Genomic DNA, 13095 nt, shown 5'->3' with positions numbered 1-13095 from the left:
CCACACACTCACAAGAGTAGCCAGTGATTCTGTGACCCCCCCCCTTGCTCTAGTCCAGCTGGGCAACAGAAGGTCAACAAGAAAGGCCAGACCAGAACCCAGTGTCTACATGGGCCCATCCTGAGTTGCATTTTCTTTGCTCACTTCCACCTCTCTACCCACTTCCCAGTCTTGCTGAAGAAAGGGAAGATGGGAGGACCTGACGACTGTTAAAGAGGAAGGAGGCGGGGAAGAGGGCCCTCCTCAGTCAGTCAGTTATGAAGTTGGGGGTGGGAGTTTGCTGTTGGCTCGGAAATGGAACCCAACAGGGAGTTTTGGGGGGGTTTTTTGTGTGTGTGTTTTGTTTTGTTTCAGGTCGATCTAGCTCAGAAAAAGAGACTGGAGATCTAGAAGTCTGAGGGGCAGGAGTGGCTGAATAGGAGAGTGGAATGAGAAAAGCCGAGGCTGGACCACATGTGGGGAGAGAGAGGGGGGCTGGAAGAAATCGGGGTTAGAGGGGCTGAGATAGTAGCAAGTCCCACAGGTCCTTCAAATCTGGTGTAAAACTGAATTCATTATTTACCCCCTTCCCTAAGCCTGCTATGCTTCCCACATTCCCCATCTCATTGATTAAGAGAACCACCATCCACCTGGAAAACTGGGAGTCCTCCTAGTCTTCCCTCTTCCTAACCCTTTATCTAATGAGTCATTAAATAAATCCTATTTGACCTCTTAAGGACCTATGGATCCCGATCATTGTTCTTTATTCCCACAACCGCCGCCCTAACCAGGACCGGCTACATCATTTTTGGGGCCCAGTGCAAAATGAAAAAGCAAAATGTTCAAAAGGATCTCAAGGCTGACTGCAGAGCATTAACTCAAGCACTGGACCCTTCTCAGCACAAGGCCCTGTGCGATTACACGCGCAGGTGACACGCCCACCAAACCAGCCCTGGCCCTAACTCAGGCCCTGCCCACCCCTTGTCTGAACTGGTGCCTTTTTTTTTTTTTTTTTTTTTTTTCCGGTACGCGGGCCTCTCACTGTTGTGGCTTCTCACAGGCTCTGGACGCTCAGGCTCCGGACGCTCAGGCTCAGTGCCCATGGCTCACGGGCCTAGCCACTCCGTGGCATGTGGGATCTTCCCGGACCGGGGCACGAACCCGCGTTCCCTGCATCGGCAGGCAGACTCCCAACCACTATGCCACCAGGGAAGCCCTGAACTGGTGCCTCTTTACTGGTCTCTCTCCCTTTGGCCTGCAGGCTTTCACTCCTTACTCACAGCTCTCCAAGTGTAAATCTCCTCCAGGATATAACCCCAGCTCCTCAGCATGGCACACAAGGCCTTCCTTGATTCTGACCCCACTCACCTCTCCAGGATCTTCCCTCTTGCCCCCTCCTTCACATGCTTTGTTCGCCTCTACCTAAATCTCCGTGACTCTGTGCGTCCTGTTCCCTTTATCTAGAATGTCCTTCTACTTATCCACCCAAAAAACTCCTGTTCATCACTCACAATCCAGTTCAGGTGTCTCTCTGTGAACCTTTCCCTGATCCCCTCCTTGACAGTTCGCTCCTTTTCTCTAAGTCTCTGATGTACTTCACAGAAGGGTCGGCGAACTTTTTCTTAAAGGGCCAGATAGCAAATATTTCAGGCTGTATTGGCCAAGAGGTAAAATTGAGGGTATTATGTAGGTACCTACATAGGTAACCATTTTAAAATGAAAGAAAACATTCTTGGCCCATGGCCCATATGAAAATAGATAGTGGGCCAGATTTGGCCCAAAGGCCAAACTTTGCTGACCTCTGCTTCAGAGGACCAATTAGGCATTTATATATTTACATATCTGTCTCCTCCCCTAGACTACTCAACAAGGCCATGCACCATCCCCAGGGTCTAGCTCAGAGTCCAATGCATAGTAGACACTCAATATGTTTTTGGTGAGTGAATGGATGAATGAACCAATGACTGCGAGCCTGAGGCCCTGTGGGGCGGGAAGCCAGAATCCTAGATGCTTCATTTCCCACCTTTCTTCGTCTGAATCCTTTTTCAGATGTGAACCATCTCCAAGTTCTGGAGAGAGGGAAGGCAGTGTTCTCCCCAAACAAACCCAAGGCTTCTGGGGTGCCTAGAGTTGCTCCTAGAACTTGGTCTTGTCCTTTGGCCCCTTGAGAAGTGGCCCAGACACTCTGATGCTCTGCCTCCCTGTCCCAACAATTCTCGGCAATGATCTTACAGGTGTCCTGTCGTGCAAAGAGAGGAAGGAAACAGAGCTTGGGTTTCAGGAAGGAGATAAGGCTTTGGGGTAAGTGGCAGGGAAATTTCAACAGAGAAGCCCAGATTTCACTAGCTAAGGCAAAGTGAGTAGGACCAGAGGCAAGGGAGGAAGCAAGGGAGGAAGTGGCTGAGGTTGTGTAACTGGAGAATTTCTTGTTCTTTCAGTCTAGTCTAATAGGAGACAGGAGAGCAGAGTACCTCCTGTCTGAAGCCTGACTGCCCACCACAAAGGACTGCTCGCTCTTTGAGTGAGTTGGACGTCTTCCACCGGAGAGAGATTTGAAGGCTGGGAGACTCAGGTGAGTACTTTGGTGGTGGGTGTACTTTTACGTTCTGTCTCCTCATCTCCCAAGTGGTAAAAACAGAAAAAACAGGCCTGGGACTACAGACAGAGGGGACTATTCTCCTGAATACAGAGGAGAGGGGACTTAAGGGACAGGGAAAGAGTTAGAAAGGTCGGAGGGTGCTGGGGTTACGGGGAGTATCTGGATGGATATTGAAAAGGCTGGGAGTTTGGAGTGGACAGAAATTAAAGTTAGGTAAAACTTTGGGAAAATCTTTGAAAATGGGAAAGGAAGGGGTTGGGGATCTTGGGATGAAGAGGCGTGGGAATGGCTCAGGAGGCTGGTGAGATCCTGGAGTGGTTCAGGTGTTCAGGAGCCCAGAGTTATTCAAGAGATCTAGGGACTTCCCTGGTGGTCCAGTGGCTAAGACTCCACGCTCCCAATGCAGTGGGCCTGGGTTCAATCCCTGGTCAGGGAACTAGATCCCACATGCTGCGACTAAGATTTCACATGCCGCAACTAAAGATCCCGCACGCCACAACAAAATTTCCTGCGTGCTGCAACTAAGACCCAGAGCAGCCAAATAAATAAATAAATAAAATTTCTTTAAAAAAAGAGAAAGATCTAAGTTCAAGGTCAGGTTCTGACTCCCTCTTCCTCTTCCCCCCACCCCACCCCTTTCAGCCTCCATCATGTGGAACACCTCTGATGCCAACTTCTCCTGCTACCATGAGTCGGTGCTGGGCTATCGTTATGTGGCAGTTAGCTGGGGCGTGGTGGTGGCCGTGACAGGCACTGTGGGCAACGTGCTCACCCTGCTGGCCTTGGCCATCCAGCCCAAGCTCCGTACCCGCTTCAACCTGCTCATCGCCAACCTCACAGTGGCCGATCTGCTCTACTGCACCCTTCTCCAGCCCTTCTCTGTGGACACCTACCTCCACCTGCACTGGCGCACTGGTGCCACCTTCTGCAGGGTCTTTGGGCTCCTCCTTTTTGCGTCCAACTCTGTCTCCATCCTCACCCTCTGCCTCATCGCCCTGGGACGCTACCTCCTCATTGCCCACCCGAAGCTCTTTCCCCATATTTTCAGTGCCAAGGGCATCGTGCTAGCACTGGTGAGCACCTGGGCAGTGGGTGTGGCCAGCTTTGCTCCCCTCTGGCCAATCTATGTCTTGGTGCCCGTAGTCTGCACCTGCAGCTTTGATCGCATTCGAGGCCGGCCCTATACCACCATCCTCATGGGCATCTACTTTGTGGTTGGGCTCAGCAGTGTCGGCGTCTTCTATTGCCTCATCCACCGCCAGGTGAAGCGAGCAGCACAGGCGCTGGATCAGTACAAGCTGCGCCAGGCGAGCATCCACTCCAACCACGTGGCTGGGACAGATGAGGCCATGCCTGGCCGTTTCCAGGAGATGGACAGTGGGCTGGCATCAGGAGGGCACAGCGAGGGGATTTCATCTGAGCCAGTCAGTGCTGCCACCACCCAGACCCTGGCAGGGGACTCATCAGCAGTGGGGGACCAGAGCAACAGCAAGGCAGCTAAGCAAATGGCAGAGGAAAGCCCTCCAGGAGAGCCTGCCAAAGCCAGGACAACTAAAAGAGACCAGAGAGCTCAGGACTCTCCGTCAGAGTTTGGGAAAGTGACTCGGATGTGTTTTGCTGTGTTCCTCTGCTTCTCCCTGAGCTACATCCCTTTCCTGCTGCTCAACATCCTGGATGCCAAGGTCCGGGCTCCCCGGGTTGTCCACATGCTTGCTGCCAATCTCACCTGGCTCAATGCTTGTATCAACCCTGTGCTCTATGCAGCCATGAAGCGCCAATTCCGCCAAGCCTATGGCTCCCTCCTAAAACGAGGGCCCTAGAGTTTTCATAGGTTCCACTAGAACTATGTCCCCAGTCACCAGAATCTGGAAATGTCTCCTCCAGAACTAAGGTGGCCAGCTGGTATGAGAGTAGATGAAAGACCTTTGGGAATTTCCACAGACAACCTCTCCCCAAGCCCCAAACCAGGCCTCTCCATCCCTCACTCAACATTTCAGCCCTAGGCTGCTCAAGGTGCATTATTAATTATTAATAAACAAAATCCGTCCTTTTCACATTCAGGTGTGATCTTTGGGGAAGAAGGAAATAGGCCAGGGTTGGTTTGCAGCTGGAACTTAATAGTTGAGGGTTTGGGGGGACCTAGGTCAGAGCAGGGAGGGGCAGGAAGCAGAAGGCCTGGGACACAGCCTTCAGCTGAGGGGTTTCCAGGTATAAAACATGTGAGTTGGTTTAAGAGGATTAGCCTGCCTTTTGTTTAACTTCCCAGAAATGGCCCCCACCTCTAACTACTGCTGCCAGGATCCCCCATCACTGCAAACAGGTTTTTCAGCTCAAAAATGTTTTGAAATCCAGCTTTGATAGCCCCTCCAGTGAGTCCAGCCTCCTGGCCCTTGCCCTATCCAGAGAATGGTCACGGGGAAGAACTCCTCACTCTGTGGAAATGGAGCTGAGCTTAGCTGAGGCAATGGCAGAAGGGTGTTCTAGCTGCCTTAGCAAGGTCACGCTTGTTGGAGCTAATTCACCTGGGTCCTGGCCCCTCCCTTCCCCCAGACTTGCTCTTGTCATCCTGGATTACGAAAGCCGAACAGAGACTCTAGTTAAGAGGGCTCAGGGGGCTTCCCTGGTGGTGGAGTGGTTAAGAATCCGCCTTCCAGTGCAGGGGACACGGGTTCGAGCCCTGGTCCGGGAAGATCCCACATGCTGCAGAGCAACTAAGCCCGTGCGCCACAACTACTGAGCCTGTGCTCTAGAGCCCGCGAGCCACAACTACTGAGCCCGTGTGCCACAACTACTGAAGCTCGCACGCCTAGAGCTCGTGCTCCACAACAAGAGAAGCCACCGCAATAAGAAGCCCGCACTCCACAACAAGGAATAGCACTCGCTCACCGCAACTAGAGAAAGCTGCGCGCAGCAACAAAGACCCAATGCAGCCAAAAATAAATAATAAATAAATAAATTTAAAAAAAAAGAAGGCTCAGGAGCCAAGCTGAGGGGAGAGCACATCATTCCCTTCCTCCAGTGTAACTGACATCCTGTCACCCATGTGCTCGTGAATGCACATGCACGAATTTAAAGCACCTGTGGCCACCAGGTGACGCTGGTTCTCTGTGTTTCCTTTCTGGCTTCCCTGTTGAGGACAGAAGGTGTCAGCAAGACTGGGAGTCCAGAGGTATCACCACCCTCCTGGCCAGCAGGGGTGGAGACCCAGGAACCCGCACCCCTCCCTTTTCCCCAAAGCTTAGGAAGAAAAGTGAAGAATTAGACACTTATTTTTCATGAGATATTTATTGTCTACCTGGTTGGGCTGCGGGGAGCAGGGTGGGCACTGGGGATAGAATGTGAGAGTCATGTTGATGGTGACACTGCCGTGGCTGCGTGCCGTCCCTTCCCTGCCCCCAAGTCCATGGTTTGAGAGAACAAAGTCCAGAGAGATTAAGACAAGGGCAGAAAGAACCATAGTCAGGGTGGACAGATTGATACCCTCACATTCAACACACTTCCAGGGCCCAGGGATCCTGCCTCCTTATGAGGAACATGTGCTTCGGAGTGTCCTCCTCCCGCAAAAATCATAGCAGCCTATACTGAGTCAAATTCAGGTGACTAAGGCAGGGGTCCAGATAGGTGGGGTGAACAACAGAACCTATAAAGAACATCAGCCTGGGAGTGTAGGGACCAGGGCTCCAATCAAGGCCCTCTGATAATTAGTTCTGTGAACTGGAGCAGGACCCTGGATCATTCTGGACCTCAGGTTTTATCATCTGTACAAAGATGGGGGTGGGGTGCACACTTATCATGTGCCTTGTGCTGTCCTAAATCCTGTAAATATATTATTTTGTGTAATCCTTACAAAATTTACCAAAAGGTATCTATTATCATCTCTTGCTTACAAATGAAAAAAATGAAGCACAAGTAGGGTAAGCAATTTGTCTGAAGTCCAAGGGCTAGTAAGTAATATGATCATGATTTGAGGGCCGAAAGTCTGACTTTAGTACCAGCCCACATGTCTAACCACTATAGGACAGCAGCCTTTTATAACTAGAATCAAGTGACCAGATGATCCCTAAAAATCCTTCCTGCTCAGACCTAAGATTCTGAAAGTTGAGAGTTCTCTGAAGGGTTGTAAAAGGCTTCACTTTCCATATTCCTTGAAGGCGATTCAAAAGCTTTGGCAAGTAGAAAGGAGCAGCAATAGGGATTGAGGTTAGACCTCAGGAGGGACTTCCCAATCATCAGTCGCTGGGAAAAAATGACTCAGGGAACACGGAAGGAAACCCTGGAGTCTGAGACCAGAGAAGACGGATCATAGCGAGAAAGAAACGCCCTCCTCTCTCACCCTCCACAGCCCACACACCCATACCCCACCCCTAATCTCGATAGGCGTTGAGTGACGGAAAAGAAGAGGAAGATGATCTCTCAGGCTTTTTCTCTCTTGCGGGTGTGCACGGTGCGCGTGTCCCTCGTGGTGCGGAGCTCACGCGTGTCTCGGGGAAGTGTATGCATTTGTCTTGGGGAAGTGGGTCACGGGGGCTCTCCTGAGGGTGTCAGTGTCTGTCTCTCTTTTCTTTTTATCTCTGTCAGTCTCGGGCTCTATCGCGGACTTTCTGACGCTATCTCTCAAGGCTTCTCTTTGTCTCTCTCCATCTGTCCGTCTCTCCTGTAGGCTGTCTTCATCGTTTGTACCTCCGTTATCGCCTTTTTTCTCCCGAGCTTCTTCTCTCCCGCCTGCCCCCCGCCCGCTCTCCCCGCGCCCCTCCCCAGTCCCCCACCCCGGCCGCTGTCGCTCGTCCGCACACTCTCTCTCTTTCGCTGTCTCTTATAGGCAGATTTATGGTCAGCCCAGGGCCTTTCATTGGCCAAGCGCTGACAGGACTTGATTTAACGCCGCCTCTCATTGGCTGAGCTTGACAGGCCGATTTACGAGTCACTCTGTCATTGGCCAAAATGCCTTGGCCCTGATTTATGGCTCGGTGGCGGAGGAGAGAGGGGGCCGCCGCTGGGGAATGAGGTTGCCCCTCCCCTCTGCACCGCTTCCGTCTTCCTCTCCCCTGCTTCTTCTCCCCTTGCTCTCCCTCCCCTCAAGGAACCGCACTCCCTCTACCTGTTCCTCAAGCCCTCTCCTCCTCTTTCATCCGTTGGGAGGGGAAAATGGGGCGTGGTGGTGGTAGGAACTGAAGCAGAAGAGGAGGTCTGAAGGGGTAAACAGGAGCTGAGGAATCTGAGGGGTAGGATGGGGTAGAGTAGGGAGAGAAGAGGAGATTGGAGAGGGAGAGAGAATCCTGAGCTGAAGAACGAAGGGGAAACTGAGGAATAGGAAGGCTGAGGAGAAAAGGAAGGCTGAGGAGAAAAGGAAGACTGAGGGAGAGAAAGGGGGAGGGGGCTCTGAGGAGAAGATGGGAGAGACTGAAAAGAAAGGGCGTGTATGAGGGGGGCAAATGGGCAGAAGCGGGGAGCTCCGGGCACGGAGAGAGACTTTTCTTTTCAAACCTCACTATCCAGACCGAATAAGAGACGGAAATTTCCTCTTCAGACAACGGTTCTGAAAAGGGGGAGACTTGGAGGAGCAAACACGTAGAGAAAAGCGCAGCAGAGAGGCGAGAGGGGCGCAGGAAAGAGCTAGAAGGTAATAGCAAGAAAAGAGAGAGGGAGAAGGATGGGAAACTAATGGAGAAGACAGAACTAAGTTTGGTTTTTATTTGGGGGCGTGAGAAAAGGCTAATCCCTGGAGGAGCGATTGAGAGCCACAACTCCTCCTCTCAGCGAAGACCCATAGGCGTCTGCCCGGGGACAAGTCAGACACCACCCCCAGGAGATGTTCTACTTCCTCAAGGCTGCAGTAGGCTCCCCTTCCTACACCTCACTCCTCCCGCTTGCCCACCTCCCTAGTTAAATTTATGAGTTCAGGGCTGGCCTTCAGGAATTAGGAATATTTATGCTTCTTTGAGAGTGAGGCTTGGAAGGTGATATAAATAAGGGGCCATGGAGGGGCTGCAGCGCTGGGCTCCTATTTTTAGCACGGACGCTTTCCCAAGGCCCCCACCCACCAGTTCCCTCTCATTCTGAGCCAGAGAAAGGAGCACTGAGTGAGGTGGGGAATGGCTTTCAGATATCAGAAAGGGCCTTTGACTATCCTGGAGAGCCCCTCAGGGGACTGCAGAGCTTTGCAGCAGAAAGGATTGAATGAAGGCAGATGGGGGAGGAAATTTCCAATTATCCTGGCATTCTTATCACCCCTCCTCGAGTGCAGTTACAGCATTTCTGCAGAAGACAGAGAGAAATGGGGAGAAGCCATTTTCCCCTCTGCCCCCCTAAACTCAGTTGCTGAGGAATAAGGGAGAGGAGCCAGGAAATTCAGAGGCAGGTTTCTCTGGCTTGTCACCTCGCTCACTGGGAGAGGAAGATTTGAAATCCTCCACCGCCCCACAGACCACAGCCTGGGTCCCTGGGAAAGGAGGCTGGGAATGCAGGGCTCAGGACATCTCCTAGGAGTCTAAGCCCCCACCCCCACTGCTGGCTGGGAATTAAAAACAGCCAGTAGTTCACGATACCCCTGGGCCTCCAGGAAACGAGGGAGAGAGAGAGGATCTGTCCTGTGGGTCCACATGACTTCTCCAGCCCTCAGCTCCAGGAGCCGTGTCTGTGACTCCCAGCCCAACCAGAGGGCTTGCTCTGGCTTGGGGAGGTAGTGAACAAAGAGGGGGTCCATGATATAGGGGGACCTAAAGAGAACAGAGAGAGGTGGGGAAGAGCTGCCCCCTCCGTCCACACGCACACTGTGCCTCCCATCCACTGTGGCCTTAGCAAGGATGGCCACAGCACACACGCCCGGACTGTGCTGCCTGGAGTGGGAGAAGGGAGGTAGAGAAAGGTCTAGACTGGCCCTTTAAGAGCCACTTAGGGTCAGAGAGCCTGGGCTACAGAGAGGGGAAGGAGCTGATGTCAGAAGACGGATGGGCAGCAAGATGGGGATTGATGCTAATGGGGGAGTTAAAGCTAAGTACCCAGACACGCAGAGGGCAGAACTGCAGATCTGTCTTCCTCATGCTCACCCCCCTCCCCAAACTAGTGCTGTAAATCTGCCTTTTCAATTGGGGGAAGAGGGAGTGAGGAAAACCGAGATGCTCACTTCTCCCTTTTCCTGTTTTTTTCCTTACCCTGTGCAAATCCCCACCCCACCCCCAGTTCTTTTGTCCTCTCCCAGTCTCTCCTCCCAACCCATGAATGCTTCCCCCTGAAATTTCCAATTTTTGGCTTTCCGTCAAGAATTGAGGGAATGGTTTCAGCTTGCAGAAGAGTTTAAAAAGAAACCACGAGAAGGTCTCCCTCATCAGCCCCTGGGTGGGAATGGGTTGGTGGGATTGTGGTGAGAGGTTGATAGGTGGGAAGCTCCCAGTTGCCTCGGTTTCTCTTCCCTCCATCCTCTTTTCACTTGGAGATAACTTGAGCAGCCTTCTCCTGGGACAGTAGGGTGAAGGCGGCAAGCAGGGTGTTGGGTGCCAGGAGCTGGAAGGGGTGCAGCTTCAGAGTTGGGTTTGCGGAGCGCCTGACACGCTGAGATTCTGGAGGGGCTAGTGGGCCTCCAGGGGTGGCTCGGGAAGCTGCAGGAGCTGTCCACTGAAAGATATATGGTCTGGTTTCTCGGAAACTCCTGGATCATACCGTTCCCTCTCCTTGAGCACACACCCTGCCTGCTGAGTAGAGACAATTTCGGGCCAATAATCTATTTACTGTAAAGGCAGGGTCCAGCTGCTCCTCATCTTCTCAGGAGGCAGTTGGAGGTCTCAGGGAGGAAGACCTACTTTATTTGTTTTTAAACAATCTGAAGTGTTTTTTTTTGTTTGTTTTTTGGGGTTTTTTTGCGGTACGCGGGCCTCTCACTGTTGCGGCCTCTCCCGTTGCGGAGCACAGGCTCTGGACACACAGGCTCAGCGGCCATGGCTCACGGGCCCAGCCACTCCGCGGCATGTGGGATCTTCCCGGACCGGGGCACGAACCCGTGTCCCCTGCATCGGCAGGCGGACTCTCAACCACTGCGCCACCAGGGAAGCCCTTTAAAAAAAATAATAATAATAAATAAATGTATTTATTTATTTATGTCTTTGTTAGGTCTTCGTTGCTGTGCGCAGGCTTCCTCTAGTTGTGATGAGCGGGGGCTACTTTTCGTCGCTGTGCGCAGGCTTCTCATTGTCGTGGCTTCTCTTGTTGCAGAGCACGGGCTATAGCTGCGCAGGCTTCAGTATTTGTGGCACTTGGGCTCTGTAGTTGTGGCTCGTGGGCTCTAGAGCGCGGGCTCAGTAGTTGTGGCGCACGGGCTTAGTTGCTCCGCGGCATGTGGGATCTTCCTGGACCAGGGCTCGAATGTGGGTCTCCCGCGTTGGCAGGCGGATTCTTAACCACTGCGCCACCAGGGAAGCCCGAGGAAGGCCTTCTCACAGGGGCTGGAGCTAGTAACCCTTGGGGAATTCCACATCTTTCTCTGCTTCCAGGTGAGACGGTATCTTCCATCTTTCAGGACCCATAATCACCTTTATCTCCCTCTTTATTGGCAATCAGGGGCTGTTCTGGAGAAGTCCTTCTAGATTAGGGGAAGTTCATCTCGTTTCACCTGTTGCAGGGCTAAACCTGAACTCCTTTCTAGTCCTGGAAATAACTGGCACCTGATTCTACCTGGTTTCCAAATCCTCCCCAGTATCCATAAGAGAACAACCCTAAGACACCAATCTCATCTCTTCCCTCCGCCCAGGTTTTCCTTCAGAGGCCTAAAGCCACCTCGAGGCCATCGTCTCTGTTTCCTCAGTCTTCAGGGACAAAGGAGAGAGCAAGGTTATAGTGGGAAGGGGCGGGGGGTGAGGGTTGTGAGCAGGAGCCATTGGAACCCAGGCTTCCTGCCTCCCAGCATCTGGCCAAGCACTCCCTGCCATCCAGGGAGGTCAGCCATTGCCCTCAGCCCTAGTCTCCGGGATGCTTCTCAATCCTGGTGATAAATCCTGTCTTTGTCTTCCCTCCAACCCAGGCCCCAGGCGGCTGGGGGTCAGAGGCTGGGGGAGGGGTCAGTGTGGAGGAGGGGGAGATACAAGGAGAGTGGGAGGAGAAGACGGACAGGAGCAGCTGGTGAGCAGGCATGGGGGTGGGCAGTGGGGGATGGGGCCTCTTGAGGCTGCAGGCCCGCATTCCAAGTGAAGGAGCCGGGATCCGTGGAATCCGGGAAACACCGTGGGGGTGGCCCCTGGAGCATCAGGACTACCGGGGTGGGGGGGTTGGCATGGAGTGCCTCAAGGAAGGGGGCTGCTGAAAGAAATGGGAGAATGAGAAGATGGTGGGGACCATCTCTATCCCCACCAGACACACCTCCACGCCTGTGCCCTGCATGCACGTGCATAGACGGACAGACTGACACACACACATGTGCGTTCATGCAAGATTTCTGGCCCAGCAGTGTGAGGGGGCTCAGGAGGGCCAGCCTGCCCCTTGCCTGGCCCCTCTCCAACTGCCTTCTCTTGCTTTGACTTTCCGGTCTCCACCTCTCCATTCTTTCTCTCTGCTCCCAGCCTTGCTCTCACTCTTCCAGTTTGCTATGCTGGCTTTCTGCTAACCCTCAGCCCCTGCCCTCCTTGTGTCTCAGTCACTTTTTCTCTTTCCATCTTCCTGTCCCACTCCTCCCACCTCTCCTACTTCCTTGGACTCTCCATTGGCCTGTCCGGCCTCTGCTGCTCTTCAGCCCAGCCATCCTCTAGCCCACTGCCACCCCAGAGCCCTCTGTCTGGCCTGGGGGTACAGTCAGATTGCAAAGAGGGATGGCAAGGAGAAACGAGTGACTCTGAATCAGAGTCTCTGCTTTGATGGGAGGTCTGGGATCATACTGTGTTATGACATGGGATGGATGGAGGTGGGGGAGGCCAGGTGACTGCAAGACAAGTTCGACAAATTGAGGAGGGTGAAATGGGAGGGAAGAGAGATTGATAGAAGACACAGAAGGGCAAACACTAAAGAGAGACGGGTAAGGACTAACGGTTCCCTTTAAGTGTGTGTTTTGGGTCAGTCTGAAGGGTAGGAGCTGAGGGGCATCTACTGAGTCATACTGAGACACAGATCCAGAGACAAGATCTGGAGACCCAGCCAGAGGAACACAGATGCGATGTCCACCAGGCAGCCAAACAATTCGAGCTCTCTCGCCTACCTGGGAAGGTCCCACAGACCTCTTTCTCCTCTGTAGATAGTCCTGGAGAGCCAGTTCCCTCTCCACTCACCTCCTCCTCCCTCCCCCCTCCCTGCCCCACCAGTGAGAATGACATCAGCTCTGGCTGCCACTGTCCTCAGCCCTGCTGATGTACTCTCCCATGGGTGAAACAGAGGCCAATCACCTCTGCCCCACCCATTCATTCTCCAGTCCAGGAGCTGGGGCTTACACAAGCCAGCACCCTGGTGGGGGGGTAGTGGAGTGGGAGGAGGCTGTACCAGGAAAAAGGGGGGGGCATGGGCACCAGGGGGAGGGAGAGGAACTGGAGAGGGGTACTGAGGAA

The 13095-nt window shown here is 53.1% G+C and overlaps 1 protein-coding gene across 1 annotated transcript; it reads left to right on the top strand.

Annotated features, from left to right (window-relative positions):
• Positions 1-2478: 2478 nt before the first annotated feature.
• On the top strand, positions 2479-4398 carry GPR84 (G protein-coupled receptor 84; the record flags this gene model as incomplete). The annotated part of the gene is made up of 2 exons (XM_082635629.1): positions 2479-2551; positions 3221-4398. Exon 2 carries the CDS (start codon positions 3229-3231, stop codon positions 4396-4398), a length of 1170 nt encoding a protein of 389 aa, XP_082491755.1. The 5' UTR covers positions 2479-2551; positions 3221-3228.
• Between the last annotated feature and the right edge of the window lie 8697 nt (positions 4399-13095).

This window comes from Mesoplodon mirus, assembly GCF_964341445.2.
Source record: "Mesoplodon mirus genome assembly, chromosome: 11".
Classification (NCBI taxonomy): Eukaryota; Metazoa; Chordata; class Mammalia; order Artiodactyla; family Ziphiidae; genus Mesoplodon; species Mesoplodon mirus.
The sequence above is the reverse complement of the archived record's forward strand: the minus strand, read 5'-3'. Positions and strand labels throughout refer to the sequence as shown.